Source organism: Erinaceus europaeus, chromosome 12 (genome assembly GCF_950295315.1).
Source record: "Erinaceus europaeus chromosome 12, mEriEur2.1, whole genome shotgun sequence".
Classification (NCBI taxonomy): domain Eukaryota; kingdom Metazoa; phylum Chordata; class Mammalia; order Eulipotyphla; family Erinaceidae; genus Erinaceus; species Erinaceus europaeus.
The window spans coordinates 1,870,484-1,896,598 of NC_080173.1; the positions used below are offsets into that span (position 1 = coordinate 1,870,484).

Genomic DNA, 26,115 nt, shown 5'->3' on the forward strand with positions numbered 1-26,115 from the left:
GCGGCCCGGGGACTTTGGAGCGGGAGGAAGCGCCGCGGGGTGGGGAGGTGGGTGTGTCGGAGGCGGCGGCGCGGGGCTTATAACCCGCAGCGCGGGCGCGGCGCGGGAGACCCGCCGCCGACTCAGCCATGAGGCCCGCGCTGCCCCTCCCGCCGCCGCCGCTGCTGCTGCTGCTGCTGCTGCTGCCGCCGCCCGCCGCCCCGGCGCTCGACCCCGCGCTGCGGCCCGGGAGCTTCCCCGCCGACGAGGCCGGGGCGCAGCTCTTCGCGCGCAGCTACAACGCGAGCGCCGAGCAGGTGCTGTTCCACAGCACGGCGGCCAGCTGGGCGCACGACACCAACATCACCGCGGAGAACGCGCAGCGCCAGGTGGGCGGGGGAGGCGCAGCCAATCCCAGGCCTGGGCCCGGGGCGGTGGGGGGAGGCACAGCCAATCCCAGGCCTGGGCCCGGGTGGCGGGGGGGGGGGCGCAGCCAATCCCAGGCCTGGGCCTGGGGCTGGTGGGGAGGCACAGCCAATCCCGGGCCTGGGCCCGGGTGGCGGGAGGGGGGAGGGGGGGCGCAGCCAATCCCAGGCCTGGGCCTGGGGCTGGTGGGGGGAGACGCAGCCAATCCCAGGCCTGGGCCTGGGGTTGCTGGGGGAGGCACAGCCAATCCCAGGCCTGGGCCCGGGGAGGTGGGGGGAGGTGCAGCCAATCCCAGGCCTGGGCCTGGGACTGGTGGGGGAGGCGCAGCCAATCCCAGGCCTGGGCCCGGGGAGGTGGGGGGAGACGCAGCCAATCACAGACCTGGGCCTGGGGCTGGTGGGGGAGGCACAGCCAATCCCAGGCCTGGGCCCGGGCGGCGGGGGGTGGGGGGGTGGGTTGGGGGGGCGGCGCAGCCAATCACAGACCTGGGCCCGGGGCGGTGGTGGGAGGCACAGCCAATCACAGACCTGGGCCTGGGGCTGTGCGAGGGGGGGGGGGGTGGGGGGGGGAGGCACAGCCAATCCCAGGCCTGGGCCCGGGCGGCGGGGGGTGGGGGGGTGGGTTGGGGGGGCGGCGCAGCCAATCACAGACCTGGGCCCGGGGCGGTGGTGGGAGGCACAGCCAATCACAGACCTGGGCCTGGGGCTGTGCGAGGGGGGGGGGTGGGGGGGGAGGCGCAGCCAATCCCACCGAGCCCCCGCCCAGCCCCAAGGGCCGCGCCCCCATGAAGAAGGTGGGCTGGCGGGCGGCTCATGGGGGCGCGGCCCCTGCTGCCTTGTCCCCTCTGGACAGTCTGCCCACCTGCCCACCGTGGCAGCCTGCCTCCCCCGCTTCTCGTCCGGTCCCCGTCCCCGTTTCCTTCTGTCCCTGATTCTGCTTCAGCTCCCGGGAGGTGCACCCCCACCCACGCACACCCCAGTTCTTGCACCCAAGACCCAAGGAGAGGGAGAGTATCCTGTCAGCCTGGCCTGGGTCTTGGCCTCGCCTCCAGGTCGTTCGCTGCCCTCCCCTGCCCGCAGGAGGAAGCCGCCCTGCTCGCCCAGGAGTTTGCGGAGCTCTGGGGACACAAAGCCAAGGAGCTATACGACCCCATCTGGGAGACGTTCACTGACCCGGTTCTGCGAAGGGTCATCAGTTCCATTCGCACCCTGGGCTCTGCCAACCTGCCCCTGAAGGATCGGCAAGAGGTGGGCCTGCAGACCCGAGATGGGAGGCAGAAGTGCTGGGCTGCCCCCATGAGGGAGGGGCGCAGCTGGAGGAGAGGGCTGCTGGGGTCTGTCCACACCTGTCTACACAGCGTGGGGCCGGACAGGAGGACTCTCCCAGGCTCGGCTTTACCTGGAGACGAGGGTGGAAGACCCTTGGTATTAAAGCAAATATTGTGACAGAGAATGGAAATCAAGTGTACCGGGGTTGAGAATTTCTCCAGCACAGGCTTGAGTCCAGACTTCTCAGAAAGGTCAAGGATGGCTGAGATAGTATCAAGGTGGAACCCAATCATGAACTCTCCGGTCAATTGTTTCCTTTTTTTTTTTTTTTTCTCTTTCCTCCAGGGTTATTGTTGAGGCTTGGTGCCTGCACTACAAAGCCACTGTTCCTGGAGGCTATTTTGTTGTCCTTGTTGTTTATCATTATTTTTGTTGATGTCATTGTTGTTGGATAGGACAGAGAGAAATGGAGAGAGGAGGGGAAGACAGAGAGGGGGAGAGAAAGACAGACACCTGCAGACCTGCTTCACCACCTGTGAAGCGACTCCCCTGCAGGTGGGGGACCTGGGGGCTTGAACTGGGATCCTCACGACGGTCCTTGCGCTTTGCGCCACGTGCATTTAACCCTGTGGCTTGGCCCCCGCTTGTTTCCATCTCCACAGGCTGCCTCTCCTGGCAGAGGAATCAGTGATCAGAGTGTCGTCGAGTGGCCTTGTCCCAGCCACATTCCTGCTCAGCAGAAGAGGAAGCAGCGGGTGACTGAGCCTGCAGGCTTTCCTCACTGACATCCGCCCCTCTCACTCTGCAGTACAATTCTCTGCTGAGCAGCATGAGCAGGATCTACTCCACAGCCAAGGTCTGCTTCCCCAACAAGACTGCCACCTGCTGGTCCCTGGACCCAGGTAGGGCCTTAGGTCGGCTGAGCGCTCCTCTCCTTCACCACCACGTTTTTTTGGCGGAGGGTCTCTCGGAAGACAGTGGGGAAACCCAAAGGCATCAGCCTCCAGCTGGAGGTGGACGACCAGATGCCCCCAGGCCCTGGCAGATGACTTGGGCAATCTCCAGCCGTCAGGGGCATCTCCCCCCATCACTAGACCTCATCCGCCGGCCCCTTTGGGGGTCTCTCTCTCTCTCCCCCTCCCCAAGAGCCCTCCACAGGCCTTCAGTCCCCTGCGGCCTCTGCTTAGACCACCCCTCACCCTCCGCTTTGTCCTAGGTAGCTTTGCAGTGCACCGTGCGGTCTGTACTCTTTGTTTGACACTTCAGATCATTTCCCTGGGGACAAGGACCCTGCCTTGCTTTGCTGAGCGCTCAGCCCCATCTGTCCTAGCTTGAGGGTTTCCCTTGGCCCTGGGGGCACTGCATTAGGAGGCTGAGACAGGTACTAGGGATGGGGACCCGTGAGACAGAGACCTGGGGGAGGCTGCTGACTTCACAGCAGAAGTTTCTGGCCTTGTTCCCCTGTCTCAGATCTCACCAACATCCTGGCCTCCTCGAGAAGCTACTCACGGCTGCTCTATGCCTGGGAAGGCTGGCACAATGCTGTGGGCATCCCACTCAAACCCCTGTACGAGCAATTCACGAACCTCAGCAATGCGGCCTCCCGGCAGGACGGTAAGCACTCCCCACCCTGTTCCTCACGTGAGCGCCACCCTCCCAAGAAAGGGGCTAGCCCATCCACTGCCTCCAGGCAGCCCCACCCGAGGTCAGAAGGCAGCAATGAGCCTTTGCACTGGCCCAAGGTCATGCAGCCACAGGATGATGGACTCGGCCTGGACTCCCAGCCCGCTCGCTCTCACCCTGCCCCTCTGGCTCCTGCCCCCAGCCCGAGCGCCCACCTTTATCTCTAGCTGTAAAATCATATGTCTGTACGCTCCCAAACCACCCTGTGCATCCACCTGAGAACAGACCCAGAACCAGGAGAGGGTCGTGTGGTGGCTGGGGGCCGCGTCCCAGACCCACACCCCTCTGCCAGGCTACTCAGACACGGGGGCCTACTGGCGCTCTTGGTACGAGTCACCCACCTTCGTGGAAGACCTGGAGCACCTCTACCAGCAACTAGAGCCCCTCTACCTGAACCTCCACGCCTATGTCCGCCGCGCACTGTACCTCCGATACGGGGCCAGATACGTCAACCTCAGGGGACCCATCCCTGCTCACTTGCTGGGTAAGGACTTAGCCCGGCTCCCCGTGGGCCAGGGATCCTCCTCCCCACGCCTCACCCTGCAGGCACCACAACACTGCCCGATTCCCACACAAGAGCCCCGGCTGTCCTCAGCCTCGCCGCAGAGCAGGGAGCGTCCTGTTATTGGCCCTGCTTAGCAGATAAGCCTTAGGGCACAGTGCTGACACAGCAGAGGGCAAAGTGCCCGGCAGACGCAGAGCAAGGGGCACAGAAAGACTTGACCCCAGGCCTAGGGGAGGAGGAATCATGATCCTAGTTTAAAATTGGGGAGATAGCTCAGTGGGTAGCTTTACGTATGGGACTCAGTGTCTAGCAGTCCGCTAAGAAAGTTGCTGTTTATGCCCCAGGATGTGGCAGGCTCCTCAGCGTGGGGTGACAGGAACCCTGATGTCGTCTGCGGGATCCCCAGCTTGTGCCTGACCCCGCCGAGGGGACCCTCAAGTGTGGGCGGGCCTGCCCTAGTGGCCCTGGGCTCAGGGAAGTGGGCTGGGGCCAAGCCCGGGGTCAAGCTCGGGCTCCCCTCCTCTATCTAGGGGACATGTGGGCCCAAAGCTGGGAGAACATCTACGACATGGTGGTGCCTTTCCCTGACAAGCCCAATCTCGACGTCACCAGCACCATGCTGCAGCAGGTCAGCGTGGGGTCACACCAGGGTGCGGACAAGAGGGAGGTGGAGGGAGGGGATTGGGGGCCTCAGTCCCCAGTTTTCCCCAGAGCATCAGCCTGGATGGGGTGTGTGTCCCTCCTCCGATGCCCACACCCCAGTCGTGGCTACAGTCAGCGGTCAGCACTGACCCCAGCCCAGGCCAGCAGGGGCCCTGCCTCTGGAAGCAGTGAACCCACACAGGTGGTGAAGCCCCAGGCTGCTCCCTGGGGGCTCCCGCAGCCAACTCATGTCCCTCCCGCAGGGCTGGAACGCCACACACATGTTCCGGGTAGCAGAGGAGTTCTTCACCTCCCTGGGACTCTCACCCATGCCTCCCGAGTTCTGGGCAGAGTCTATGCTGGAGAAGCCGAGTGATGGGCGAGAAGTGGTGTGTCACGCCTCTGCCTGGGATTTCTACAACAGGAAAGACTTCAGGTCTCCACACAGACCCGGCCGGGGAAGAGTGCAGCTTGGGCACGGAGAAGCCAGCTCCCCAGCCCCCATCCTGGCCAGGGTACAGGTGTATTTGAGGGCTGCCATGAGCCCACCTCCCCTCGACATCTTTTGACAGAGGACTAGCTCTATACCTTGGAGTAGAGGGGAAAGGTCTCTGTGCCAGCTGGGCTGGGCCAGGGACGCTCCCAAGGCCAGGGCAGTGCCCTCCCGGCTCCTCCCCACCCAGCTTCAGCCTGCCCTGCCCTGCCCTTCACTCTGTCCTCTCCCTGCCCCAGGATCAAGCAGTGCACGCGGGTCACTATGGACCAGCTCTCCACAGTGCACCACGAGATGGGTCACGTGCAATACTACCTGCAATACAAGGACCAGCCCGTCTCCCTGCGCCAAGGCGCCAACCCTGGCTTTCACGAGGCCGTCGGGGATGTGCTGGCACTCTCTGTCTCCACACCTGCACACCTGCACACAATAGGTCTGCTGGACCGAGCCACCAATGACCGGGGTGAGCAGAGGAACCCGCACCACCCTTTACCAGCAGACCCCAACCCCCAGTCGCATCTGCCCTGCTGGTGTCTGTCTCAGTCTACCCTAACTCCCAGCTCAGGGCCTCCGCAGGGTCTTCTGCCAAGCCGGGCCTTCTGGCTCTGAAGGTTGGCCCTCCCTCTCTGTGTCCGCCCGGTCTGCTCTCCTGATGACACCCCCCAGGCCCACCACCACCCCAGTGGGTCTCTCTATCCCTGATCACTCTCTTCATCTCCTCTCCCAACAGAAAGTGACATTAACTTCTTGTTAAAGATGGCCCTGGAAAAAATTGCCTTCCTGCCCTTTGGTTACTTGGTGGACCAGTGGCGTTGGGGGGTCTTCAGTGGGCGGACCCCTCCCTCCCGCTACAACTTTGACTGGTGGTATCTTCGGTGAGCCCCCAGCTGGCCCCCCTCACCCTCCTAGAGCCTGGCCTCTGTCAGGCTCAGCTCTGTCCCTCTGTTCTTGCCCCCTGAACTTCCCCTCTGGGAAGTGGCCCCTGATTCAGCAAGCTGCCTGTCCCCCACGGCTAGACCAGCCTGCAGACACTCCCCAGGTGCTAAGAGGACTCACTGCCTTCCTCCAGGACCAAGTATCAAGGGATCTGCCCTCCAGTTTTCCGGAACGAAACCCACTTTGACGCTGGGGCCAAGTTTCACGTTCCCAACGTGACACCATACATCAGGTACCATCGCCTTGCCCTCACTTCCCAGTTCTGCCACATCTTCCTCCTCCTGGGTGAGCCTAGCCCCTCTCTCGGGGCGCACTCCTCAGTACCCGTCCCCACCCACGTCTTCCGCCCCGGGGTCTGGAGTCCCACTGACAGCCTCTCCCAAGCCCGGCTGGTCTCCCCCTGCCCCCAGGCAGCACCCGTTCAGCCTGTGCCCCCGGGAGGCTGAGTGGCGCCTGGGCACAGACCCCTGTCCCAGCTAATGCCCAGTCCGTGCCTGCAGGTACTTTGTGAGTTTCATTCTGCAGTTCCAGTTCCATCAAGCCCTGTGCCAGGAGGCAGGCTACCAGGGGCCACTGCACCAGTGTGACATCTATAACTCCACCCAGGCGGGGGCCAAGCTGCGGTGTGTGGGGACAAAGGAAGGGCACATGGGGGCAGTTGGGGAGGTGGCCGGCTGCTCTGGGGAATGCTGAGGGCTGGGCTGGCAAGGGGCACCTTGCTCCTCTTCTTCCCCTCATGGGATATTGTGGGGGGGTCTTCTGACTGGCATGGGACAGGACAGTGGCCCTCTGTGTGAGCCCCTGGGTCCTCCCAGAACAGTCCACGGGGCGGGGGGTGGGGAGAGGGAGGCGGGTAGGCCAGGAGCCCCAGGGCACACCGCCGCCTGAGACCCTGTACCTGTGGTGTCTGCTCTGCCTGACAGGGAGGTGCTGAAGGCCGGCTCCTCGCGGCCCTGGAAGGAGGTGCTGAATGCCACAATCGGCTCAGATGCCCTGGACGCTCGGCCGCTGCTCAGCTACTTCCAGCCGGTCACCGAGTGGCTCCAGGAGCAGAACCGGAAGAACGGCGAGGTCCTGGGCTGGCCAGAGTACCAGTGGCGTCCGCCGGTGCCCGACAGTTACCCGGAGGGCATTGGTAAAACTCCCGAGGGAAGGTGGGCTGAGGTGCTCACACAGATTTCCATTTCTGGGTCAGGGCCAGGCCCCCAGCTCTCGGGCCAAGACCAACACCTCGCGGTGGAGCCAGAGCCCGGCTTAGCTAGTGGCAGGGCCCTGCCGTGGGACGGGCCAGTCTTCCCTACACCCTAGAGGCTGCACCCAGACCCCGAGCCCTGGGTGCAGGCAGGCCGACTGCTGCCGCCCTGCTCTATGAGGTCACACTGCAGGCTCTGCTCTTATTGGTCAGAGGCTGCAGGGCTCTGCTCTCCTGCGGCCATGGGCCACACTCCTGGACTGCCCAGCCTCCTCTTCCTCCTGCTCTGCTGTGGGTCCCCCCTGCTGGTCCCCAGCCAGGAGACCACCCCCCAGGTGACCACTAACCAGGACACCACCAACCAGGCCACCACCGCCAGCCAGACAACAACCAGTCAGGCAACAACCAGCACAGCAACAAACAGCAGCCAGACACCTGGGAAATCAAGTGGGACCAGCCGGGGGGTGGGGTGGGGGCCGCTGTGGGGTGGTGGGCTCCCGTCACTGCAGGAAGGGCAGAGGATGATGTGTCTGTCCCCTCCACTCTGCCCCACAGACCTAGTGACTGACGAGGCTGAGGCCGGCAAGTTTGTGGAGGACTATGACCGGGCATCCCAGGTGGTGTGGAACCAGTACACGGAGGCCAGCTGGAACTACAACACCAACATCAGCACTGAGACCAGCAAGCTCCTGGTAGGCCACTCACCCCACACACATACGCACAGAGACAGGATGTCCACTGCCCGCCTCTCCCTCAGGCCCCCAGTCCCCACAGCCCAGGAAAACCCTTCCCTCCCACCCCTGTCGTCAGCCCGGAGGGAAGGTCTTAGACCTGGTGAGAGTCCAAGCGGAACATTTAACTCAGAGCCCAAGAAGGGGCGAGAGTGGCTGGCGGGTGCCATCGGTGTGATGGCTCAGGAAGCTGAGCGGGGGGTGTCTGCACGCGGCAGTGCAGGTGTGAAGCAGTACCCCGAGATCACGCGGCACTGTGAGCCAGTGCCGCTCAGCGAAGAGAAAAGACCCCCGTCCACGCGGGGCTGGGCACGTGTGCTGCCTCCGCTTAGCAAGTCCCCCTGCACGAGCAGCCACTGTGCTGCCCAGAGGAGGTGATCTGGACGCAGATAAGCGACACTGCTGTCCACCGAGAAAGACTAAACGTGTGAGTGTCACTCTACTGAGGGCCGTGCTGCCCTCCAACTCCTCCCCTGCGTGGCTGGGCACAGGTCACACCAAGGCCACAGGGCACCTCCACTCCTCAGGGCCCCTGTGTTCTGGCCACTGTTCTCTGACATTCCTCTCTCCCTCCCTCCCTCTCTCTTTCTCTCTCTCTCTCTCTCTCTCCTCTCCCTCTCTCCCTCTCCCTCTCTCTCACCCTCTCTCCCTCTCCCTCTCTCTCACCCTCTCTCCCTCTCCCTCTCTCCCACCCTCTCTCCCTCTCCCTCTCTCTCACCCTCTCTCCCTCTCCCTCTCTCTCACCCTCTCTCCCTCTCCCTCTCTCCCACCCTCTCTCCCTCTCTCTCACCCTCTCCCTCTCCCCCTCTCCCTCTCTCTCTCTCCCTCTCTCTCCCCCTCTCCCGCTCTCCCTCTCTCTCCCTCTCTCTCCCTCTCCCTGTCCCTCTCCCTCTCTCCCTCTCCCTCTCTCTCTCTCTCTCTGCCCCTCTCTCTCCCTTTCTCTCTCTCTCTCTCTCTCTGCCTCTCTCCCTCCCCCTCACCCAACCACCAGGTCATCACTGGGTTTTGGTACCTATGGAACTCCACTGCTCCCTGAGGCTTTTTTTTTTTTTAACCTCTCCTGTCTTTCTTTTTCTAATGGAGACAGAGAGAGGGGAAGGGGGAAAGTGATACTTGGGCTCAGGCAGTGACGCACCTGGCTGAGTGCACGTTACAAGGGTGAGGGCCCAGGTTCGAGCCCCCAGCCCCCACCAGCAGGGGGGAAGCTTTACGAGCAGTGAAGCAGGGGTGCAGGTGCTGCTCCTTCTCTTTCTATCTCCCTTCCCCTCTTGACTTCTGTCTCTATCCAATAAATAACACAATTACTTTTAAAAAGAGAAAGAGATGCCTGCACTGCAGCATTGCTCCACGACCCGTGAAGCTTCCCCCCTGCAGGTGGGCCCAGGGGGCTTGAACCCACGTCTTTGCACGTGGCATCATGTACACTCTGCTGGGAACACCACCTCCCAGCCGCTGCGGCCACACTTCAGGCCTGTTGCTTCTGTTACTCCTCGTGACCTTGCAACACCAGTTGCATTTCACGTCTAACGAGAGGACCCTGCAGAGCCCCACACAGGAGCAATCTCCATCTCACACACGTGACCAGAAGACCTAGGGAGGCCACAGGACCAAACTGCTCTGCTCCCACCTGACAGCCTCTAAGATCATTGGGGGAGGGGATCCTCTTCTCTGCCCCCAGCTGAGGAGTATGTTCAGCAGCCAGGACACTGTCACAGAGAGCTCAGGTTGAAGAGGATCTTTCTTTCCTTTTTTTTCTTTTCTTTTCTTTTCTTTTCTTTCTTTTGCCTCCACGATTACTGCTGGGACTCGGTGCCTGCACTACAAATCCACTGCTCCTGGAGGCCATTTTTCCCCTTTTGTTACTCCTGTTGTTTATCATTGTTCTTCTTCTTATTGTTGTTATTGTTATTGCTATTGCTGTTGTTGTTGTTGTTGTTAGGACAGAAATCGAGAGAGGAGGGGAAGACAGAGATGGAGAGAGAAAGATAGACACCTGCAGACTTGCTTCACCTGCAGATGGGGAGCTGGGACCTCGAACCAGGATCCTTACGCCTGTCCTTGCACTTTGCGCCATGTATGCTTAACCCGCTGCACTACCACCTGCCTCTCAGGATCTTTCTTTTTAAGGGGGTCAGGTGATGGCGCACCTGGTTAAGCGCACACATCACAGGGCACAAGGACCCAGGTTCAAGCCCCTGGTCCCCACTGCAGGGGGAAAGTTTCATGAGTGGTGAAGCAGGGCTGAAGGTGTCGCCCTGTCTTTCTCCCTCTCTATCTCCCCCTCCCCTCTCAATTTCTCTCTGTATCTGTCCAATAAATAAATCTTTAAAATATTTTTATTTCATGTAATAGCATCTCACAGGAGAGAAGTTAAAGTCAGAGCACCAATCTGCTTGCTACATGCCACACTAGGGATGGAACTGGGCAAGCCCTGTCCTCTACCAACTGAGCTATCTCCCTCTGAGGAACAGGAGTAAGCAAAAGCTCACTGCCCCCCCCCCCCAGACCCTGCCCTGACAGCCTGGTTCCTTCCACACTCCAGATGCAGAAGAACATTCAGATGGCAAACCACACCCTGAAGTACGGCATCCGCGCCAGGCAGTTTGACGTGACCCACTTCCAGAACGCCACCCTGAAGCGGATGCTGAGGAAGATCCAGGACATAGAGAGTGCAGTGCTGTCTACCCAGGAACTGGAGGAGGTGAGGAGCTCAGGTGCAACAGGGAGCAGGGGCCCCAAGACCAGAGCCAGCTCCCGCCCAGGGGAGGGAGCCCGGGACAGGGTCCGGCCTTCTTCCTCAGTTTGCTGTGCAGACAGGACCCCTGCGAAGCAGCCCCATGGGGACAGGCACCCCCTGCGCTGTGGCCTGTTGGCTGCTGCCTGCCCGCCTGTAGCCAGCTACTGCCGAGGGGCAGGGGGCTCGTAGCCGGCAGCTCACTGCCTCCTCTCCCTCCGGCAGTACAATCAGATCCTGCTGGACATGGAAACCACATACAGTGTGGCCTCTGTGTGCTACGCCAACGGCACGTGCCTCCAGCTGGAGCCCGGTGAGCGCACAGGGGCCAAGGGGGGTGCAGTCAGGGAGAGTGCGGAGTTAGGCCCCTGAGCCGGGCACCCAGGGGACCCACTTTCTTGTTCCCACTAGTGGGGTTCCTCTGCCACCACTCAGAAGTGAGCCCATCCCTCCTCCGCCCTGACCACCATCTGCTCCCTCCAGCTTCCTCTCCAGCACTTCCTGCCCTTCAGCTCTCAGTTTGTCCTTGCACACTTTGAATGCCCATGTAGGAGGGTGACTGCAGCCTCTGCCCCGCCCCGCCCCACCCCGCAGCCCCTTAGTTCTCCCTCGTTTTCCCTGCTTGCCTTCTCCAGCTCCTCCCTTGCTCCCTAGAAATAGGAGCCACAGCTCATAGAACACACTTGCCCTGCCCTGTCTGCCCCCCTCTCTCAAATGCCACTTCCTGCAGGACAGGGTATCCTGTCTCCATGCTGGGATGCTCCCCTAGCCCTCTCCCTCCCGAGAAAGTTCACACTCCACACGCACAAGCACTTGCCCACAGGCCAGGCTGCTCCCTGCTGTCCTGGACCCACCTTCCAGGGGCATAAACATTCTTCCTAAGGAGTCTCCACCCAGAAACAGTCTCTTCCGGGCCCTCTGGCCAACTCCCATGCTAAAACAATGACGAATAGAAGGGGAAATGGAAAATAAACAGGAGAGAGAAGCAGTGTTCCTGGCGTGGGTTTGGCCTATGGGTTGTGTACATGGGCACACAGCAGAGCTGGGGGGGGGGGGGGGTGAGTGTGCGTGTCTGCAGTGACAGTAAAGGGGTGTGGCCTTCGGCCCTTCAACCTGGGGAGCCCCACAGAAACAGGACATTCACCTCATCTGGGAGCAGATGTGACTTTCTTAAAATGCATCTTTGGTATGTGCAAAGATACTCACTTTAACAGTATTTGTATTAATAACCGGAAACAACCTAAATGCCCAATAAGAAAGAGTAGCCATGAGACTGGCTTGCAGAAAGACCTTCATGCCGGAGGCACCAAAGAGTCCAAGTTCAAACCCTAGCACCACCAGAAGCCAGAGTTCAGCAGTGTTCTGGTGAGAGAGAGAGAGAGAAAGAAAGAAAGGGAGAGAGAAAGAAAAGTCATTACAGTAATCACTGCAGGGAGTCCGGCAGTAGTGCAGCAGGTTAAGCGCACGTGGCACAAAGCACAAGGACCGGCATAAGGATCCTATTTTGAGCCCCCAGCTCCCCACCTGCAGGGAAGTCGCTTCACAGGCGGTGCAGCAGGTCTGCAGGTGTCTTTCTCTCCCCCTCTCTGTCTTCCCCTCCTCTCTCCATTTCTCTCTGTCCTATCCAACAACGACATCAATAACAACAACAATAGTAACTGCAAGAACAATAAAAACAAGGGCGACAAAAGGGAATAAGTAAATATTTAAAAAAAAAAATTAAGTCACTGCAAATCTGAAGATCATAGTGTCATTAAAAAGTAGGTTTTTGGGAGAAAAAAAAAAAAAGAAGAAGGAAGAGAAGGCAGGACCATAGAATAAATGAGTAAATATATGTAAATACAGATAGTTATAGATATAATTCTCAACCCATGCCTGTGACCTTGGGAGAACCACTGCAGTTTCCACTGGAGGGAATGGGGACACAGAGGGAGTGGGGACGGTGTGGAGTTATACCTTTGTTATCTCATAATTTTATAAACCAGTATTAAATCACTAAAAATTAAATAAAAATTTCAGGGTTTGGGGGGCCGGGTGGTGGTGCACGTGGTTGAGCACACTGTTAGGGTGCACAAGGATCTGGGTTCGAGCCCCCGGTCCCCTCCTGCAGGGGGAAAGCTTTGCGAGTGGTGAAGCAGGGTTGCAGGTGTCTCTCTGTCTGTCTCCCCTTTCCTCTCAGTTTCTGGCTGGCTCTATTCAGTGAGTAAATAAATATAATTTTAAAAATGTAAAGAAATTTTTTTTTTGAAATTTTTTTTTTTTTAATTCAGGGTTTTGAGCCAGGAATTTAGCTCACCCGGATACTTGGCTCTTGCTGCGCGTGCTACCCAGGCTCAAGCCTCCCTCACTGAAGGAAGCTTCTGTGCTGTGGCCCCCTTTCATTCTCTCTGTCTCTATCTTTTAAAAAGCCAGGGAGAGAGAGAGAGTTTTAATCAGAGCCCTGCTCAGCTCTGGCTGATGGTGGTGCTGGGGACTAAATGTGGGAATTCAGAGCCTCAGGCAGGAGAACCTTTTACAGAGCCACTGTGCTGTCTCCTCAGCCCACAGGTCTCGAAACATTTCAAAACATAGATAATTCTGTTGATAGCACGGGGGAAATATTCACAGAGAGGGAAATAGACATTTTTCCAGGCAGAATAAATGTGAGTGTACAGACTCCATGAAAAGAGCATGTCTAAAATAGGAGCAGGCACAAGTCAGGTGCCGAGGAGGAATGAAGTCCAGCCGGCACCTGCAAAGCCCTGAAGCCCCTGGCGAGCCGGGGCAGGGGAGAAGTGGACCTCTGTGCTGAACCCAGCCTTGGCACACAAGTTCATGCCAGCCTCAGCCCGGCTCCATGAGGGCCCCTCAGCCTTTGCAGTCAGTCTCTCTCTCTCTCTCTCCAGGCCAGCTGGAGAGAGATTCCTGGGGTGGGTGTAGAGATGGCAGGACCAGTCCCTGCTTGGAGGCCTCATGCCCCTGTAGGGTTTTCACTCCCCACCTGAAGGCCTGTATTGTCTCTGTTTTATGTGGGGAAAGGGCATGATTGATACTGGGAAAGACTTGCACAGGGAAGACTAGAACAAGACATATGTTAAAAATATTTATTTATTCCCTTTTGTTGCCTTTGTTTTATTGTTGTTGTTGTTGTTGGATAGGACAGAGAGAAATGGAGAGAGGAGGGGAAGACAGAGAGGAGGAGAGAAAGACAGACACCTGCAGACCTGCTTCACCGCCTGTGAAGCGACTCCCCTGCAGGTGGGGAGTCGGGGGCTCGAACCGGGATCCTTACGCCAGTCCTTGTGCTTTGTGCCACCTGCGCTTAACCCGCTGCACTACCTCCCAAATCCCAGAAGAAGACATTTTTGACAACCAGGCCATTTTTCCAAGAGAGGGGGTGAGGGGAAACAGATGGAGTCTGGGCCTGTGCTCTGGGCCCCAGCTTGGCCTCTTCCCGCCCTGTCCCTAGACCTCTCACGTACAAGCAGCAATAGCTCCCGGCGCGGGGAGGCCACAGATCCTGCCTGCACTACGCCAAGCCACAGGCCCGGCCTCCCTAAACCCTCCAGAGAGAGCTGCCACCCTCCCTCCCCTTTCCCGGGAACTGCTGCCTAGACCACCCCTTCTGTGTGGCCTCACCAGTTTTATTCTGGCTGAAGTGAGTTCACCTGAAAAGGAGGTGCCGGACTCAAGCCACTCAGCCCCTCTCCTCAGATCTGACACACCTGATGGCCACGTCCCGGAACTATGACGAGCTGTTGTGGGCCTGGAGAGGCTGGCGAGACAAGGCCGGGAGAGCCATCCTGCCTTTCTTCCCCAAGTATGTGAACTTAACCAACAAGGCTGCCCAGCTCAATGGTGAGTCCCTCCTGCAGACGTCACCCCCTTTGGGCGTCCTCAGCGAGGTCCTCAGGAGGATGTGGGAGGGAGGGACAGGGCGCAGCAGTGGGGAAGCTGGCCACGTCCCCCTGCAGGCCACACCAACGCGGGAGACTCGTGGCGCTCCGTCTACGAGATGCCGTCCCTGGAGCAAGACCTGGAGCAGCTCTTCCTGGAGCTGCAGCCGCTCTACCTGAACCTGCACGCCTACGTGCGCCGGGCCCTGCACCGCCGCTACGGGCCCCAGGTCGTCAACCTGGAGGGCCCCATACCCGCACATCTACTGGGTGAGCACCGCCACAGGGCCCGGGCAGACCATGCGACGGGTGGGGGACACCGCTCGTGGTTCCTGTCCTCATCAGGCTACCAGGGCCTCAGATCATTTACAAGTCAAGAAGGAAAGGTGCCCTGCATTGGTGCTCCCAGCTGAGCACACACATTAGCGTGCAAGAGGACCCAGGTTCAAGCCTCCACTCCCCACCTGCGGGGGGGGTGGGGGGGGTGGGGGCTTCACGAGCAGTGAAGCAAGGCTGCAGGTGTCTCTCTCTCCCTCTCTCTCTCCCCTCCCCCTCTCCATTGTCTTTCCTATCAAATAAAAAAAATTTTTTAAAGAAATAGGAGGGTGGAGGGTAGATAGCATAGTGGTTATGCAAACAGCCTCTCATGCCTGGATGCCGGGCTAGCCTGAGGGTGTTTCTTCCCGGGCACGTGCTCTCTGGGTTGGAGAGAACTCGGCCGGAGCCAACCGAGGCTGCTGCTCACTCAGTGACTCGGGAGAGAGACCAGGACGCTCGTGGCTGAGCGGGAACGCAATGCAATGCTGCCTTTATTGATCAGAAAAGAACTGCCTTTATACCTTCCAAAGCGGAAGTGCCAGGCCGGAAAAGGAAATGGGTAGGATAGGGGTGGAGAGAAGGAAAGAGCATGAAAGCAGCAAGCTTCCATCTAACCCGTGGGGATTAAACCAGTGCCCTGCAGGCAGGGCGGGTCTCAGGCAACACAGTGATGATGTAAATAGACCACAGCATCAAGCAATGGAGCAGGGGGGAGCTGGTGTAATGCCCGACACCTGAGGCTACAAAGTCCCAGCTTCAATCCCTCCTGCACCACCATAAGAAAAAGAAAAAGAAATAGGAAAAATAGCCACTGGGAGTGGTGGCACCAAGCCCCAGAGACGACCCTGGTGGCAACTGACAAAAGAGCCTGAAGGAGACCCCAGAAACATCCCGGCTTGGGGTCTAGTTCACACTCAGCCCATGGGGTCTTTATAGTCCAGGCCCCTCTGCACTCTGGCTTTGAAGGTTCAGCCATGTCAGAGCTGACGTGCTCAGTGAGGGGGAGCCCAGCCCAGCAGGGCCCTGCCTCTCCCGTGTGCTTTCCCGCTCGCTCCACCAGCCCTGCACTCGAGCTCACTCTCCTTTCGGCTGCGGAAGGCTCGCCTCCACGTCTTCTCCTCAGCCTTTACCTCCTCCTGAGTATCTGCCTTTCTTCCTGGAGCCCTGGGTTCTCTTCTTGCCCTGGACTCAGGGGCATCAGCGTCTCCTGAGGAGACGAGCAGCTCCTGTCAGAATCACCGCCAGGTGACGTGGGGGGCACAGAAGCCGGTCGCAGAGGACCCAGAGGACGGGTGCCAGTGGTCACCTGTGCAGGGACCCCAAGTGCCCACATTGCAGATAGCTGTGGCCACGCTGGCTTCCAGTGCTCATGGACACCGAAGGTCACCTGTCTCCCTGATGGAGTGTGGGCCCCACCTGTGAGCCAGACCAGCCGTGACCGGCTCGCTACGTGTGTGCGGCCTGAAGATGAGCTGTCAGCTGCCCCGCCACCTGCACATAGCAGGTGCTGCAGAGGCCGCAGGGACCTGTGGTCTGAACCGTGAGGCTGAGTCACGAAGTCACTCCAGTCTCCTCCCGCTGTCCTCCCTTCCCCACCTGCAGGGAACATGTGGGCGCAGACCTGGTCCAACATTTTCGACCTGGTGATGCCCTACCCATCAGCCCCCAAGCTGGATGCCACAGAGAACATGATAAGTCAGGTGGGCACTGGGTCCCCAGGAGCACCCTAGGGCATGGGGGAGCTGGGTGGGAGCACACCCTCTGACGCAGGAATTCCCTCCAGCCTCACTCTCTCCCTGGCCCCTTCCCCACCGGGCACCGGCGCCCAGAGTCCCCGGTTTGGACAGCGCTCGCTCTGTTCGCAGGGCTGGACACCCAAAAGGATGTTTGAGGAAGCAAACAACTTCTTCACCTCCCTGGGGTTGCTGCCTGTCCCTCCTGAGTTCTGGACCAAGTCAATGCTGGAGAAGCCGACGGATGGGCGGGAGGTGGTGTGCCACGCCTCTGCCTGGGACTTCTACAATGGCAAGGACTTCCGGTGAGTCCAGGACACAGCTAGGTGGGGAGCAGCTCAAGCCACCGTCAGCCGGTGAGCAGGGAGAGGGTGCGGGTCCCAGAGCTGAGCACACAGGGTGGTCAGGAGGACTGAGCCTCAGCCCGGCTTTGCATGGACTTTGGGAGCTGCGGAGCCCTGTCCCCCAGAAGACGTGTCCTCAACTCCCCTGGTCTCTTGCTGAGCAGACTGGCTCATTCCACTGGCCCCGGGCCTGGGCATGGGCTGTCCATGCTTCCCTCCCTCAGGGTGGCCTCTGTGTACAGGAGCACATGAGGACTTGGGGGCTTCACGCAGACCCACCTTCACCACCGATAGACCCCCACAGCTGTTTGCACTGGAGGGCAGGGTTTCCATTATCCAGCGCAGCAGAACAAACCACCCCAAACACCGTCACTGGAAACACCTGTCTGCCTCTGTCCATGGCTGCCTGTGTCAGGAGTCCAGGCACAGTGATGGCATGGCTGCCTGTGTCAGGAGTCCAGGCACGGTGACGGCATGGCTGCCTGAGTCAGGAGTCCAGGCACGGTGACGGCATGGCTGCCTGAGTCAGGAGTCCAGGCACGGTGACGGCATGGCTGCCTGAGTCAGGAGTCCAGGCACGGTGACGGCATGGCTGCCTGAGTCAGGAGTCCAGGCACGGTGACGGCATGGCTGCCTGTGTCAGGAGTCCAGGCACGGTGACGGCATGGCTGCCTGAGTCAGGAGTCCAGGCACGGTGACGGCATGGCTGCCTGAGTCAGGAGTCCAGGCACGGTGACGGCATGGCTGCCTGAGTCAGGAGTCCAGGCACGGTGACGGCATGGCTGCCTGAGTCAGGAGTCCAGGCACGGTGACGGCATGGCTGCCTGTGTCAGGAGTCCAGGCACGGTGATGGCATGGCTGCCTGTGTCAGGAGTCCAGGCACGGTGACGGTATGGCTGCCTGAGTCAGGAGTCCAGGCACGGTGACGGCATGGCTGCCTGAGTCAGGAGTCCAGGCACGGTGACGGCATGGCTGCCTGAGTCAGGAGTCCAGGCACGGTGACGGCATGGCTGCCTGAGTCAGGAGTCCAGGCACGGTGACGGCATGGCTGCCTGTGTCAGGAGTCCAGGCACGGTGACGGCATGGCTGCCTGAGTCAGGAGTCCAGGCACGGTGACGGCATGGCTGCCTGAGTCAGGAGTCCAGGCACGGTGACGGCATGGCTGCCTGAGTCAGGAGTCCAGGCACAGTGACGGCATGGCTGCCTGAGTCAGGAGTTCAGGCACGGTGATGGCATGGCTGCCTGAGTCAGGAGTCCAGGCACGGTGACGGCATGGCTGCCTGAGTCAGGAGTCCAGGCAGGGTGACGGTATGGCTGCCCGTGTCAGGAGTCAGGCACGGTGACGGTATGGCTGCCTGAGTCAGGAGTCCAGGCACGGTGACGGTATGGCTGCCCGTGTCAGGAGTCAGGCACGGTGACGGTATGGCTGCCTGTGTCAGGAGTCAGGCACGGTGACGATATGGCTGCCTGTGTCAGGAGTTCAGGCATGGTGATGGCATGGCTGCCTGAGTCAGGAGTCCAGGCACGGTGACGGTATGGCTGCCCATGTCAGGAGTCAGGCACGGTGACGGTATGGCTGCCCGTGTCAGGAGTCAGGCACAGTGACGGTATGGCTGCCTGAGTCAGGAGTCCAGGCACGGTGACGGTATGGCTGCCTGAGTCAGGAGTCAGGCACGGTGACGGTATGGCTGCCTGTGTCAGGAGTCCAAGCATGGTAACAGTATGGTGACAGTATGGCTGCCTGAGTCAGGAGTCCAGGCACGGTGATGGCATGGCTGCCTGTGTCAGGAGTCCAGGCATGGTGACAATGGCACCCTGCTTGGCCATGATGGGAGCCTCAGTGGGGTGGCTCTGGTGACTGACGGTTGCAGAGATGTCTTGGTGAGAATGTCTGCAGCCCTCTGTTTACTGGGTTCCCTGGTTCTTCTCTATGTGGAACATACTGGGGTAGGAATGTCTGAGCTGGCTCCTTCAACCATTTGGGGTACCTGCAACTGGGCTGGCTGGCACAACTGGAGATTGGCTGGTGAAGCTTGCTGTCTCTCTCTCTCTCTCTCTGTCTCTCTCCTGCTTGGGATTCCTCCAGGGTGGCAGTGTCAAGGCAGATTTCTTGCCTAGCATCTAGCATCCCCCAAAAAACAGGCAGCAAGATCTCTTTAAAACTATGTGGTAAACTGTCCTAGAGACACTTTCCTCAGGTCTTTTTGTTTTGTTTTGTTTTAAGATTTATTAATTTTATATGGGGGAGGTAATCAATACTACTCTAACATATGTGGTGCCAGGGATTAGACCCAGGGCCTCAAGTGTACAAATCCTGCATTCTAGCCACTGAAATCCCTGGCCTGGCCTTGAGCGCTTGAGAGGCACATAGGCAGCTTCTGGAGGGCCAGGCACAGACAGATCAAGAAGGGAGTTGGTGGGGGCTCTGGGGGTATCTTCTCTTGTATGGAGAATGATAGGAGGAAAACAGACACACACACACACACACACACACACACACACACACACACACACGCACACGTGCACGCGCACACGCACACTCTAACCAGGACATTTCCCCAACCCCTGGAAAGTGCAGAAAGTGGGGTGAACTGCACTGAAGGGCTCTGGCTAGCCCCCAGGGATGATTCTAAGATTGATCCAAAAGACAGAAAAGAGGTTGTAATTTTTTTGTTTTTGCCTCCAGGGTTATTGCCGGGCTCGGTGCCTGCACTACGAATCCACTGCTCCTGGAGGCCATTTTTCCCCTTTTGTTGCCCTTGTTTATTTTTGTTTTTATTATTATTGTTGTTGTCATTGGATAGGATGGAGATAAATGGAGAGAGAAGGGGAAGACAGAGAAGGGGAGAGAAAGACACCTGCAGACCTGCTTCACCGCCTGTGAAGCGACCCCCCTGCAGGTGGGGAGCCGGGACCTTGAACCGGGATCTTTACACCAATCTTTGTGCTTTGTGCCATGTGCGCTTAACCCACTGCGCCACCTCTCGGCCCCCACAGAGTTGGAGTTCCTGGGCAGCTCCCTGATGTGAGTTCTGTCATGGATGTAAGAAGTCGTGGGCTGAGTGAACTTGCGGGTCTGGGAAGACTTGGTCCGCAGGCATTCAGGCCGTGGTGTCCCTCTGGGGGAAGCAAAGCTTGCACGCGAGAAACCACAGCCCCCCGTGCTAGAGTCCTGCCTGGCCATCTGAAGGGCCAGCGCCTCTAGAGCCAGTGCTGTGCCCAGAGCAGCCACACGGCTCCACGCAGGCACCGGCTGACCTTCCAGCCTGAATGACACAGCCGCACCCAGGTTCTCCCGGGTCCACTACTTGCCTCCTCTTGGTGTGACCATCCACAGGGCTGCGGGGCCCCTCTGCACAGCAAGGACAGCAGCCCTTCGCCACCGGGCTTCTCAGTGACCCTCTTCCCCACCTGCCGCGTGTCCCCAGCATCAAGCAGTGCACCACCGTGGACATGGAGGACCTGGTGGTGGCGCACCACGAGATGGGCCACGTGCAGTACTTCATGCAGTACAAGGACTTGCCCGTCACCTTCCGGGAAGGTGCCAACCCTGGTTTTCACGAGGCAGTCGGCGACGTGATGGCCCTGTCAGTGTCTACACCCAAGCACCTTCACAGCATCAACTTGCTGAGCAGCCAGGGCAACAGCCACGGTGAGAGGAGACAGGAGGTCCTGGAGGAGGGGGAGCTCAGGACAGAGTGACGGGAAGAGGAGACAGGAGGTCCTGGAGGAGGGGGAGCAGGAGCTTTGCTGGGGGGAGCTCAGGACAGAGTGACGGGGAGAGGAGAGCAAGGCAAGGTGGCTCTTGGGAAAAGCTCGAAGCCGGGTTGCAGGCCCCCAGGGGACAGCCTGCACTGCCCTCTCGCCCATCGTGTGCTGGTCGCCTCGTGACCGTGTTGCAGAAGGCGGGGTGGCGTGGCCACTCGTAAACCGGCTCCTTCCCTTGGCAGAGCAAAGCATCAACTTTCTGATGAAGATGGCACTCGATAAGATTGCCTTCATCCCCTTCAGCTACCTCGTGGACCAGTGGCGCTGGAGGGTGTTTGGCGGGAGCATCACGAAGGAGAACTACAACCAGGAGTGGTGGAGTCTCAGGTTCTAGAACGTTCCTCTAGGGGTAAGGGTGGGGGTGTGCTCCGCAGGTGTCTGTGTGTGCGTGTGTGTCTCTGTGTGCGTCTGGTGTGTGCACGGGCCTCACCACACTCGTGTGCGCGTGAGAGAGACTGCACAGAGGCAGGGCAGAGGGGCCGGAGCTCACTGTGCAGCCCCGTCTGCAGGGACCATCATTCAGGCCAGAAGCCCCGGCTCTCCTGGCTGAGTTCTCTCTGAGCCTCCCCTCCTCTCTCTCCCCCTTGATAGGCTGAAGTACCAGGGCCTCTGCCCTCCAGTGCCGAGATCTCAAGGCGACTTTGATCCGGGGGCCAAGTTCCACATTCCTGCCAATGTGCCTTATATCAGGTAAGAAGCTGAGGGAGGAGTGCGCGCCTCAAGGTTCAGCATGTCCTTGCCGCCCCCAGAGAGGCCCCAGGCTGGCTGTGTGGAGCTCAGAGTCCAGGACACTGAGCTGTGACCAAGGAGGTTCAGTCTACCGTCCAGTCAGTCAGACAGAAACCCCACCCCCAGGTTGCTCACGGCTGCTGACATGAGCCACAAGCTGGAGCTCAGGCAGACCTGAGCACTGACTGGTTCTGTGCATGAAGTAAGGCTGTCTGTCCTTCCTTTGCTATCTTGAGCACGTTGCCTGTGATGTGGTTTGACAGAAGCTGGGAGGCCCCCAGTATACCAAGACTTGGGTCAGAGGCCCAGTTAGATTGGGAGGTGGAGTCGTGAGCGCCTGGGACTTGAAGTCTGACAGGACTGGTCCAAATCTCATGTTTACCCCTTTGTGTTTTTATTTTTTATTTTTATTTATAAAACGGAAATACTGACAAGACCACAGGATAAGGGGGGTGCGAGTCCAACAATCCTTTTAAATGCGTATTTACTTAGGCGTTTGTTTGTTCTCGTTGCCAGCAGGGTTATCACTGGGGTTCGGTGGCTGCACAATGAATGCATTACTCCTGGCAGCCATATTTTACTTTTATTTCATTTTATTTTGGATTGCTATCGAGAGAACTTGAGAGGGAAAGGGGATATAGAGTCTCCTGCAGCCCTGCTTCATGGCTCCCAAAGCTTTGCCCGTCAGGTGGGAATCTGGGGCTTGAGCCCAGGTCCGTGTGCCTGGTGATATGTGTGCTCCACCAGCTGCGCCGTCACCTGGCCCATTTTGTTTGTTTCCTTGAGCAATTTCCTCAGACTCTGACAGGAGCTGCATGGCTACTGCCCCCCAGAAGAGACGGAGCTCCGTGTTCAGGCCCCTAAGCTGCCCCCACGCCTCACCTGCCCCCCTGCAGGTACTTTGTGGGCTTCCTCATCCAGTTCCAGTTCCACGAGGCCTTGTGCCGGGCAGCAGGTCACCAGGGACCCCTGCATGAGTGTGACATCTACCAGTCCAAGGAGGCAGGGAAGCTTCTGGCGTGAGTGTCCCTTGACCCACTTTGGGTGACTGTCTCTGCCCTGGAACATCCCCTTCCCTACCCCACCCTCACCCCCATCTTGGGGACTCCGTCGGCTCTCTGAGAACACCTGACTAGGTGCTTGACCCGGAGCTCCCAAGCAGAATCTGTGACCAGGCCTTGGTGGGGTCACTTACTCTCCCCACTGGAGCTGTGGGTGGGAGCGCTGGGTGGGTCTGGGGGTGGATGGGGACTACTGGGCTGCGACCTCCCCGCCTGTCCCGCTGACTCCTGTTTCCCTTTCTGGCCCCTACAGGGACGCCTTGAAGCTAGGCTACAGTAAGCCCTGGCCAGAAGCCATGCGGCTGGTCACAGGCCAGCCCAACATGTCGGCCGCCGCCATGATGAACTACTTCAAGCCACTGCTGGACTGGCTGGTCGCCGAGAACAAGCGGCACGGGGAGACGCTGGGCTGGCCTCAGTACAACTGGTCACCATACTCGGGTACCAACACCCACCCTCCTTCCTCCGCCTCGGGCCTCCCCAGAGCCTTGCCACAGAGTTCTGCCTCACCCCCTCCCCAGGGCAGGCAAGTGTGGGTCTGAGCTCAGAGCAAGGCCAGGGAAGCCAGGCTGAGTCCCCCGCCCACCCCCTGCTCTCACTGCTTCTCCCGACCAGTTCGCACAGAAGACAAGTTCCCCGGGAGCAGCCGTGTCAATTTCCTGGGCCTAGACCTGGAGGAGCAGCAGGCCCGCGTGGGTCAGTGGGTGCTGCTCTTCCTGGGCGTCACCCTGCTGGTGGCCACGCTGGGCCTCACCCAGCGGCTCTACAGCATCCGCCGCCACAGCTTCCACCAGACCCACCGTGGACCCCAGTTTGGCTCCGAGGTGGAGCTGAGACACTCCTGAGATGACCCGACCGGCCAGGGCAGGTCTGCCAGGGAGAGCCCACCACCAAGAACCCGGGGTGGGGGCCAGGGGTCTGCCCGCATGGGGCTGCTCCTCTCACAGCCCACCCCAGCCTGCCCCGCCGCTGCCCCTGCCCCTGCCCCCGCCCCCCGCCACCCTCAGCTTCCATTCCTATGGGGGAAGCTGCCCTCCAACCACAGAGCCTCCTGGCCCCACTCCCTGCCCAGCCCCCACCCCCAGGCACTGGGCTGCCTTCCCGTCTCATCTCTGTGAATACAATTAAAGTCCTGCCCTCCCGTCTGAGTCCGTGTCCCTCGTGGGGAAGTTGAGGGACGCTCTCCTGCTTCCTGCTGGCAGGTGGGTCACTTGACTGAGCAACCTCGGCCCCTCCCAAGAAGCGCCTCAGAGAACGTCCCAGATGCTGTTCCCAGCACCACATGGCGCCTGTGCTTGCTGTCCCTCTAACCCAGGCAGCCACCCAGTGTCAGGTCCCAAACCAGGAGGACTCTGGGAAGTCAGGGAGGTACACACATTCCGGGCTTCTGGTCTCAGGCTTCCACAGGCTTCGAGAGCCTTGCCCCAGGCCCGGCCCCACACTGGCACCCTGTCCGGGCTGCTGTTCCCACAAGTGGTCAGGCGCCCTGGATTGTCTGTGGACTGGGTCCCTGAGAAGCAGTCACCTGTCAGAGTGCGGGACTGGCTTCACGGCCAGCGTAGACCCTCTGTGCCAGCTCCCTCTCCCCACTGAGATGTTCCCCCCGGGGGCTCCGCGTGGGCCTCTGCCCTCGGAGATCAAGTGTGGCAGCAGCAGCCCCTAGGCTGAAGCAGCCCCTAGGCTGGTGAAATGCCGCGGCCACCCCGTCCCCCCCCACCCCGCCCCGCCCCCTCCACCCCACCCCGTCTCCCCCCACCCCGTCCCCTCCTCCCCACCCCTTCCCACCCCGCCCCCTCCTCCCCACCCTATCCCCCCCCCCCCCATCCCCTCCTCCCCACCCCGCCCCACCTGTCCCGTGGGCAGCCTGAACTAGCGTCAGAATGCCAGCGTGGCTTTCACGAAATACCATTTCGAGGCACGTTTTTTAAATCTGTTTGTATCTACATGTTCACCATAGAAAAATTGGAAAATGCGGGAAATAAAGCCCTCTATGTGGCTGCCAAGGAGAAATGCTGTTGGCGTTCTGGTGCGTGTCCTTCCAGACTTTCTCCGCACCGGCTTTCAAGAAAAACATGCTCGGTTTACAGTTCAGTCTCTTGGCCCAGTCACCCGGACGACATCTATTTTTCAGCTACCACAGTGCCAAACCTCTAATGTGGCCAGAGGGCAACTGGCCAGCTAGGGGAGCCTAAGACACCCTTGGCCAGCCTGGCCTCTCCCACCACAGCCGCCGGCCTCCAGCCTCTTTCCTGGCTTTGCCAGACTCGCCCCTCAGTACCTGACTGTTCCCTGCTAACTTTGAGTCCATGTTTTTGCCCCTTCATCTCCAGCGGCCCGTGTGTGTGCGTGTGCGTGTGTGTGCTGCATGTAGACTTTATTGTACAGGCCTGTTCCAGGGGGCAGGATGTGGAGTTGGATTACTTTGGATATGCAACAGGGTGGAAGTTTACAGTTACTTAGGACAATGGAGTTTATAAACATATCCTCTGAGTAACTCCAAGGCCACAGACACTCGGGACCCATGGGACAGGTGCCCCACACGTGCGTGCATTCAGCAGGCTGGGCCACTCCTCAACTCCAGTGCCACAGAAGCTCCTACCTGGTGCTGGGACTCTAACCTGAGCTGGACGCAAGGCACAGGTGCCCCCAGTGGTCTCTCCAGCCCCCAGAGAAGGCCAGTGACCCACCCCTGCCTCCCCAGCCCCGTGTTTCCAGAGCTGACAGGCGTCATTCTGTCGTCTCTTTCCTCTCTTCATGAACCTGGAGCTTCATGCTCCTGTCAGAGCTGGTGGGCAGCACTCAAAGGTCTGAGCTCTAGATGGGGGCAAAGGTGTTTCACACTGCGGTTGGCCTGACCAGTCTCATTTCTGCATGGCGGTAGAAGTGGTGTGAGGCTCCCGACCCCTCTCGGCCACCCTCTGTCGGTCTCCAAGTAAGCAGCATGAGAATCAAACCGAAATAACTTGGAATTTTTTTAGTTTCTTAAAAGAAGGGTTTTTTAATTTATTTATTATTGAGTAGAGAGAGAAAAATTGAGAGGGAAGGGGGAGATAGAGAGGGAGAGAGATGGAGAGACACCTGCAGCCCTGCTTCACCACTCCTGAAGCTTTCGCCCGCAGGTGGGGACCAGGGGCTTGAACCCAGGTCCTTGCGTACTGTGATGCGTGCACTTAACCAGGCACGCCACCACCTGGCACTCTTTTCTATTTTTTTATTAACTCCAAAGGCATCTTTTTTCAAATAGAAAGGGAGATGGGGAGGTCAGGGATAAACACCACTGTCCCCAGTGTCCTGTGTGCAGCAATGCAGCTGTCTTTCCCAGGTGTGAGCTCCAAGACCCCTACACTGCTCTGGTGTCTTTTTTTTTTTTTTTTTTTTGCCTCCAGGGTTATTGCTGGGCCTTGGTGCCAGCACTACAAACCCTACCAATCCACTGCTCTTGGATGCCATTTTTTCCTCCCCCCCCCCTTTTTTTTTTACCAGAGCACTGGTCAACTCTGGTTTATGGTGGGGGGGGGATTGAACCTGGGACCCGGGAGCCTTAGACATGAGACTCTGTTTGCATGATCATATGCTATCTCCCCCACTCTCCTTTTTTTTTTCTTTCTAATTTTTTTATTAGATGGAACCGTGAAATTGAGAGGGGATGGGGAGATAGGGAGAGAGGACAGACATATGCAGACCTGCTTCACCACTTG

At 59.2% G+C, this 26,115-nt stretch overlaps 1 protein-coding gene across 3 annotated transcripts; it reads left to right on the forward strand.

The window, feature by feature from the left end:
* Positions 1 to 24,122, forward strand: ACE (angiotensin I converting enzyme). 3 transcript variants are annotated; one of them, XM_060202534.1, is made up of 26 exons: positions 1 to 368; positions 1,485 to 1,652; positions 2,482 to 2,575; positions 3,144 to 3,287; positions 3,649 to 3,840; positions 4,392 to 4,489; positions 4,767 to 4,939; positions 5,236 to 5,459; positions 5,727 to 5,871; positions 6,066 to 6,164; positions 6,433 to 6,555; positions 6,856 to 7,067; positions 7,680 to 7,816; positions 10,398 to 10,556; positions 10,815 to 10,902; positions 14,283 to 14,426; positions 14,543 to 14,734; positions 16,385 to 16,482; positions 16,648 to 16,820; positions 20,288 to 20,511; positions 20,810 to 20,954; positions 21,219 to 21,317; positions 22,253 to 22,375; positions 22,671 to 22,858; positions 23,033 to 23,285; positions 23,620 to 24,122. In XM_060202534.1, the coding sequence occupies exons 1-25, from the start codon at positions 129 to 131 to the stop codon at positions 23,260 to 23,262; spliced, it is 3,912 nt and encodes a 1,303-aa protein (XP_060058517.1). In that variant the 5' UTR covers positions 1 to 128; the 3' UTR covers positions 23,263 to 23,285; positions 23,620 to 24,122. The 3 variants fall into 3 exon arrangements, with proteins under 3 accessions (XP_060058517.1, XP_060058516.1, XP_016045731.1); XM_060202533.1 differs by lacking the exon at positions 23,620 to 24,122 and having other exon boundaries at positions 23,033 to 23,565; XM_016190245.2 differs by lacking the exons at positions 1 to 368; positions 1,485 to 1,652; positions 2,482 to 2,575; ... (8 more) ...; positions 6,856 to 7,067; positions 23,620 to 24,122 and adding an exon at positions 7,101 to 7,571 and having other exon boundaries at positions 23,033 to 23,565.
* The last annotated feature ends 1,993 nt before the right edge of the window (positions 24,123 to 26,115 follow it).